At 33.0% G+C, this 8791-nt stretch overlaps 1 protein-coding gene across 3 annotated transcripts in view; it reads right to left on the bottom strand.

The window, feature by feature from the left end:
- Positions 1 to 2852: 2852 nt before the first annotated feature.
- Positions 2853 to 8791, bottom strand: part of LOC143225859 (transmembrane protein 104-like) — a 42030-nt gene continuing 36091 nt past the window's right edge. For all 3 annotated transcript variants that reach the window (XM_076456000.1, XM_076456002.1, XM_076456001.1), the window contains one exon: positions 2853 to 8303. In XM_076456000.1, the coding sequence (XP_076312115.1) occupies positions 7537 to 8303 (767 nt within the window). In that variant the 3' untranslated portion in view covers positions 2853 to 7536. The remainder of the gene's footprint in view (positions 8304 to 8791) is intronic.

Here is an 8791-nt window from a genome sequence, read left to right as displayed (position 1 = left end):
ATCCCGTTCACTACTAGTGCCTAATAGAATGTGTTTGAGAAATACTTTTACAGCAGGCAATTGACCTGGTTCACCATCCTTCCTAATGTTTTTATTCCAGTCTTTTTTTTCCTCAAGAAAACTGGGATTGGCAGTCCATCATTGATTTATCTTGCCTCAATCACTTCATCATACTCTCAAACTTCACCATGGAGCCTTTCTCACCTTGAAGTAGGTATTTACCCCTGGGTTAGGGATGATGAGGCTGGATGGCTCCAGTGCTTACCTCCACATCCTAATAGCACATCAAATTGGAAAATTAATTCCTTCGTCCCACTCAACATCTAGTCCATTTGGGAGTCTTTTTCAGCACGAATATCAGCCCCACTCTGCTATCTCTTAAGTTTTGTTCAATGGAACTTTTGGTTCCCCATGCCCTGTCAGCTCAGTCACTTACTTTTCGGGATGTGGTCCTCCATGACTGCACTTATCCTTCTTAGTTATGCCCATAAGATGTTTCACAAGTGATGGAACCTTGCTTGGGATCTTCTGTACATCCACATTCCCCTTTCTACTTCCCTCCAGGAAAAACTGCATTAGTAGCCAGATAAAGCCCACACTTGTCCGGCATGAGCTTTCTCCCCTGTATCTGAATCTATTTCTTTCAATGGTCACATCCCTTTCTCAGGTGAATTCTATCATCCACTATACTTTTTGTCAGATTCTCCTGATTGATTCCTGTTGGCCAGTTCAACCTTGGTTTCTAAGATTCCACAGGGTTTTGTATTTGGTGAGAACCCTTTGTTGCTACATAGCACATACTTCCATCTTTGGGGGTATGTGCAACAGAAGTTTTATCCCATAAGAATCCTCCTCTCTTTGTGATCTTACACCATCTACCCTTACTAATTGGATTTGCTTTTTGGTTCATTTGGCCTACTCTTCCCTACCTTCTTCCTATACCTTGTTACAGGTTTTCTATCTTCAGATGTGACATCTCATTTTGTCCCATGCTTCTCATTTTTGTTATCCAAAGGAGGAGATTCTACAGTCTGATACATGGACCACTTGCAATACGTTGACATCCCACTGTCATCATCATGTTGTGCTTTCCTCTGTGTCGGTATTTTGTCTACCACCCCTGACTATTCTCGAGACTTTGGTGCCAGTTTAACTGTCAAGTTTTATTAATTTTTTTGAGGGGGCTTTACCTTCTTTTTATCAAGTGGTGCCTGACCAGCTATTCTTTAACTCTAAACCTGCACTGTAGAGCCATGTTGACTCTTGCTTTATTTTCCATTGCTTTACACACTCACTGTTGAGATAAGGTGTTCTACAAGACCATTTGATGGTGAATAACCTCACAATATTTTGTTTCATAAACATGCTTTTCCTGGACCATATCACCCATGTACTACATGGGTAAAGCAGAAGGGAATTGCTGCCCATCCTTGCTATGCCTTAACTGAATAATTTTTTTTAGTCTGATTTTCAAACTACGATATCATGGTTACACATTACACTATATCTGGTGCTCATATTCTTCCAGACTATCCACTGAATTATCCCTCTCCTTTCCTTGAGTGGAGTATATGGGAGTCCTTATCACTTTTGAGTTCTAAGCTGCTAGGGTGATTGACCATGGAGGCACCCTATCCAAACAAATTTCACAAAAATAGGACTAGTACCATTCAGTCTAGAGTAGGGCAGTGGTGTTCTGCTGGTGTAGATGTAATGCGACCTACAGCAAAGTTGAGCCATGATCTTGCTACTTGACATGGCCTCTTTATAACATTTACATGCCAAATGGAGTTGAGCCATCTCCTTCCTGGAAGATGTGGCTTTCTGATACCATTTACAAATACACTAGAATTGAAATGTTGAAACTGCAATTTTCTCCCTTGATTTGGAGACCTCATCCTATCCTCACATGGATGTTGGTATCTTGCAAAGAGATTTTGAAATAGAGTGAACCAATCACCATAAGTCTTCACGAGTTCAGGTTTTCTATCTTCATCCCCCAATTACTCCACTTTTGTCATGGGCAACAGCTGTGGTAGGTGGGATTGTTATGGTTCTATCCTTTATTATCCCTTGTTCTTTTCTAATGGCAATGTTATTGCCTATAGATGATGCCAGCCTGTGCCATGGTTAGAGAAGTTAATTCCATGCTACAGACATTCATGTGACATCTGATGTCAATTCCCAGATGTATAGAGTAGAGATCATTCTTAGGTCATACCCATATGTCAGTGCAGGTCTTAATTCCTGATTCTTGGTTTTGAACAGAAGATTGTATGATCCTCATCCTACCTTTGGATGGATGTTAGAACTGTACAAAGGATATTTTGGTATTCAACTAACAGATTTCTGTCCAACATGCCTTAACTATTCTATGCTTCTCAGTTTCTGCTCCCCCCTTTTTGTTTTTTAAACACACACTCTATATAGGTGAAGAGTATACCTGGTTCGGAAGTGGCGTGGATCCCTTCTTCTGATCTTTGATCTATATATCTCATTGTCAGGGGTATCATACCTTCAGACACTTTTGGGGGTACTTCTTTTGTTCCCTCCCACCAGTCCCTTCTGCTTCTCAATGAATAGTTCTAACTAATCTTGTGAGAGGAGGTAATTACTCTACTGAATGTTACAATTTTCCTATACTGAAAATGTATTTCTGATAGGTACTTAGCTCTCCTTACACTTTCCCATCCTTCTGCCAAATTTAAAAGTGAATATTTGGTAGAGGACTTTAAACAGAATCACGTGAGCATATCGTGCTGCTAATAGAAGATAAATGAAAATTCATTATCAATCTTATAAAGAAAAATAATGAAAACTATATTTTAAAGCTAACACCGTCTGTTACGAGCTTTCCAAAAACAAACACTCAAGGTGTTAATAATTTTATTTCTGATATACTACAGTGGTATAGCAAAATATACAGTAGCATTTGATACAACTTCAGCATGAGTTTACATCAACAACATAAAGTACTGATTTATTAATAACTAATTACAATTTGTTTATAACAGAAGTAACTGATTAGTTATGTCGAGTATTGAATGATAATTATTATGAGGGTGGGTTAACATTTTTAAAATATACATTAAAGTTTTTAAATATTTGAAATTTACCATGAAATTTGCATTTCAATTTATATGGTTTGCTAGCAATTGCAATATTACTGAATTATTGGTACACCTTGTATACCAAATAAATTCACAAACTAAACAAATACAGAAGTTTGAATAAGTCACAGGCAATATTTTCAAAGACATGAGAAATTAATAAAAATTCTGAATAGTTGGTAGATATGCTAGAAAACTGGCATGTGTAATCCTAATACAGTTACCAAATGTGTTTTGGTGGCAATAATATTTTTAAATCTAGACCTGTTAGTGGTAGGGTTTTTGTTTTAACACAAAGCTTCAAAATGAACTGTTTCTAGTCTTTTCACTGCACATAATAAAACCTTGGAATTTAGAGTTGTAAGTACAAACAACTTGTTCTTATCAAGCAGTGTGATGGTTATTGTCAAAAAGAATGTTTGTAACTGAAAGCACAATAAAATTTTAATTTGAAATGAAAATACAAACACTATGATGTTATAGTGAATTTTGTGTATTGGGAGGAAGACATGAAAAGAAATTGTGGTTATATTTAAGTCATACAGAATCTTCTTAAGTACTGCTTCTTAAATTACTATTCTGTTAAATATATCAATTGTAACCACCTTCAAACTTGTTTTTGTATTATCATAAAAATGTAGGCTGAAGAAAAATAAACTGTACAAGTCTACAATAATCAATTTAAGCAGTGACTATGATAATGAATTATTATAATGGAGTAAATATGCCAGCTGCAATGAAATTTGTTTAGTGTAGGATTATCAATAAATTACATGCTAGTCCTAGCCACACTATATTAACATGCCTAAAAACAATTTCTAAAGTATACATTCAGAGTACTAAATGTAATCCAATTAACTTATTATGGAATGCTTGTAAAGAATAAATCTTTATTTTCCCTTTGGACTTCAGAACTATTATTTAAACAAACAAAATGAAACTAACTGTAAAATTTAATTGTAGGAAAGCATCCAACTTGTTAATTTTTATCTGTAAGTGAGAGTCTGTTATTTAAAAACCATTCCTTACTTTCTCTGGCTGCATTTTAAAAGTGTAATACTTAGTTATAGATGAAAATTTATAATATTAATCAAGCAACTTGTCACTAATACCGACAAGAACGAATGTATATACATAAAATTATTAACTCTATATTAAAATATTGATATTAGTTATGTTGATTGAAACAACTGAACTAGTGAAATTTGCAATGTCTGAGGTGACTTTCCAATTAGGATCAAAATGATTATTAATAAGTAATCAATTAATATAAACACTGAAAACATTAATATCACAAACACTTTTCAATCTCATAAAATGAATACATTTGCAAATATATTATGATTATATTAAGTAGAGCAGTAGTAAACTGGACAAACATGCAACTCGGTTAAAGACTTCTCAAAACCAGAATACAGCTCTGAATTTTGTCACCCTTTGTCTATAGATAGATTACACAAATCTGTTAACTTTTCATACATTTACTAGTAAACCTATAGTGAGGGTGATACAATTAGAAATAGAATTTGTCACCTTAAATTTGTAACAATGAAAGTTTGTTTTTCAGAATCCTGATAGCATCAGAAATGTAATTTTTCTGTTATTTAATTAGAAAAGAAATGAAACTTGGCATAAAAAAATTACTGAAATTTGAAAAGATATCACATGCTCCCTAAATTATGATTTATAAAATTAAAGACAAAGTATTTAATAAACAAAAATATGCGGACAATCTAATAATATAAAATGACTTTTTACAGTAACACTGGCGAAACACTACACCAAATAACATGCAGTTGAAATTATAAAATGAAAAGGTTTCAGTTGGTGTTTTATTAAAATAAACCACTATGAATATATTTAATGCCTAAAATGCTGTGACAAGTTTGCATGTTCTGCTCTTACCCAAGATTTCATAGTCACACAAAAACTAGTTATATGCTCAAATGATTCATTACTGAATGTTGGACTATTTTGAAAAAAAGAAACAATATATATATTATATATAAATTAAAATCACACTTTTCTTTTGAATGCTAAATATCACATTTCAACAAATTCCTTGAAATTTAAATCATAATAATGCATACAATATTTTTTAAATATAATAATATAATATACTGCTCTAACTGTAGAAGGCATAAAGTCCAGAAAACACTGTTGTTGTATCATTGAGTAGAGGCAAATGCCACAATATTAACTGTACAAAACACTGGTATTAACATTTTAAATCTCATGCTACATACAGGTATATTACAAAAATGCACTACCCTGCCCTACTTGCATTACCTTTTTCCATATAATTACCAGATTTTCTTTAAACTTGATGCAATTTTTCTCTTATTTGATATCATGCTGGTACTTTGAACTGTATTTGCAATTAGGGTAGGGTGGGGAATTTATTATCCAATGTTGTATTGAGCAAGCATAAACCTTTCATTTGTAAATAAACCAAGGTGAGATAGAGACAGCTGGATAATGACTTAGAAGTAGTTTTTTTACTTTGTTTTCATAAACAAAATATTGCCAAATGCAACAACTGGAACAACAGCAGTAATTAAAGAGAAGGAACCAGTGACTCAGAAAGTCTGTTATAATTTAATATTATGGATGATAAAGCTACAGAGCAAAAGCAAGAAAGTTTATTATGGAACCCTAAACAGATTCAAGTCCTTTAGCATTTGAATTTGAACTACAGTTACAGATACACACACCTTGTCATGGAGTTGGCAAGTTTGAATTTAGCTATGAAATATTTTCAAGTCTTTCTAACCTGAAAAGGTAATCAATCACCTTCCAACAAATGAGAGTCCTTTACCAGTAATGTCAATGAATTTGGTTGCCTAAGACAGAATATAGCCACTGATTGAAGATGTGGGTGTCACAGAAAGGATATTTTTGTTCATTCTTGTTAATATATAGAGAGCTTAACTTGCAATTAAACTGTTTTACATTTGTTTCAGTTACCTAATGGTGAGAGGTAAAAACTTGAATGTCCAGCATTAAATATTATGACATTAAATCATGATATCAGTTATGATTCAGAAGCAAGTAAACTCAGCATAATGCAGAGGGATTGTTGTGTATTTAGTTTGTCATGCACTTCATCAAGGTATCACATTACTGTAGAGAATTAAAACATATCAACAAGGTTTGTAACTGTTTACTCACTAAACATACATCAATGGAATTGAATTATTGTATTACAATTGGGGAGGGAACTTACTTAAGGAAGTTATCCAATAAAAACTGAAAACAGGACAAGAATTATTTGCTAACAGCCATTATTTGTTGCTGGATATGTGACAGATATGTTTGCAGGTAAACAAGTACTTTGTACAAGCCCATTCCACACCGAGAAATGCAAAATGCAATGCGACCTTGCAGCCATATGACCCTTGCAGAAAAATGCTTCTGGTTCAGAAACCTAGGCATCCAAATGATGCTGAAAATTTAAATATCGTACCAGCTTGGAAAAGATAGGGATAAATGCTGTACTTGGAATATCTCTTATATTATTGTGACAGAATGCTTTGAAAGTACAGTACTAGGTGTGGCACTAATGTATATGCTTTTGTTTCAAGTCTTCCTACAAAAAATAAAGAATAAAATCTCAAAAATATGAAATGTATACTATGAAAGCATAATGTGAAATGATACGTGGGAAATCTGCAGTGAGTGCAGATATGATTCCACATTGTGCTTTATTGAACATTTCAGTAATTGACACAGAGTGAATCTAATTGTGAGAATATACCATGCCACACACTAACTATATTCTTGGTGTTAAAAAAAAAAAAAAAATGAGGTGGGTGTTCACATAACGTTAGTTTGTATTTTTGTACAAAAAATTATTATGCACAAACTCATTGTTTTTAAAAAACAAAATCTCAGGTGTTTAATTATTCCTTTAGAAAAGGGAAATGTTTAAAAAAATTTTGTAAGTTGTTAGAGGTTGTAGAGCTACTACAAAAATTTTGTATGCATGAAATACTGTGTGTACCTTCAGTATTTTGGAAAAATATATCACTTTAGTAGTTATAACAGAAATATACACAATGAAAAGTTAATCATCTCTTTAAAAGAATGTTCAGGTTTAATTTTTTTTCTCAGTGAAAGAAAATATTTAAAATCATACAAATCATGGTTTAGCTGTTTAGAAACTCAGTAGTTTGAAATTTTTAACCACAACTATAATCTGTGGCTACACAAGTAGTAAACTAAATACAAGTCAAACCCTGTTAATTAGATATGTTCATAATGCCCTTTATCTTGATTTTTAAAATTACTTTAAATATTCAAGTTATAGAAGATGCACCAGATATTTAAAAAAACAATTGTTTTACAAAATAAAGATAAGGATATAATTTTTGTTGTATATTAAAATTACAATAAACCATCTAACATAAGCACAGCTTTCAAAATCCTACAAACTAGTTATATGGTCCACAGTTACAAATATAACACAAGCTAATGCCCATGCACAAACAAAAACAATCCAGCCAATATGAAGGAAGGGTGAGGAATGTTGTTTTTTCACTCCTAAGCCTATAGAGGTGAGTGAATCTTTACGTGCATAGTAAACTAACAAAGCTGGAACAACATACTGAATAACAGCTCCAGCATATGATCCTGTAATCCCCACCAAGATCTCGAGGCTTTCTGTTGCAAATGCAATGGCAACAGGTGGAATAACTGTAATTACTGGGAACAAAATGCATTCCAAAAAGAATGAATACTTCTTGCTTTCCTTCAGAAACAATGACTTCAAGTTGTTCCTCAGAGTGATAGCAATAATAGGAAAATTGGTGCTCAAGGTAAATACAGGGAACAAGGCTAAAAAGTACTGAAGAAAAGGCACTGATGAAACAACAGTATCACTGTCACCACACTTTTGTGGCTCAAAGTTAAGAGTATACACATCTTGGAGGTTTTCAAAAGTGAAGATTCCAGTGAAAGAGAGAAGTGAGTAAAAACACAAGATAAGTAGGTAGTCAGCAAAAAGCACTGAAAAGAGGCGGTCCTTATTTCGGATGGGAGTGATCAGAGATGGTAGAGAATGATGACACATGAAAGAATATACGCAGACACCAAACAAGTTGGGCACTCCCTTGATGTCAGCCACAAGGGGTGTGCCCCGACCTTTCCCTTTAGATAAAGCTACTGTAGTCAGGACTATCATAATGATGAAAGCTGAAATAGAATTATCATAAGCAAGCAAAAGATTTACATAATTTAAAATACATAATATCACATGAAAAATTACACTAAAGATGTACAATGTCTTTGTGATAGTCTACTGACTGAGCTCTTCCATTGTTAATTTATAGCATTAATTTAAACACAAATACTGGAAAATTTCATGGTATTATTTTGTAGATTATAATGTATAAAACAAAAAATTATATATATAATCATATGAAAGAACAGTTTTTAATATTCCTCCAAATAACTAAGTACTTTTGGTACAAAGTAATAGTAAACGTCTTGTCCATCTTATAAACAAATTTAAACTTGTACAAGTTTCTCACAAATGTATTTTAATGTATTAACTCCTTGTTTTAGACCAATAAATTCTTTTCTTTTTAACAAATTCTAACTTTATATTTACAAATGTCTGTCTGAACACATTTGGTTTTGCAGAAGTTCCCTGAAAGTGTAAACTTGTTTATTTAATCATG

This window comes from Tachypleus tridentatus, chromosome 9 (assembly GCF_004210375.1).
Source record: "Tachypleus tridentatus isolate NWPU-2018 chromosome 9, ASM421037v1, whole genome shotgun sequence".
Classification (NCBI taxonomy): domain Eukaryota; kingdom Metazoa; phylum Arthropoda; class Merostomata; order Xiphosura; family Limulidae; genus Tachypleus; species Tachypleus tridentatus.
Note: the sequence above shows the minus strand (reverse complement) of the source record. Positions and strands in the feature narration are given on the sequence as shown.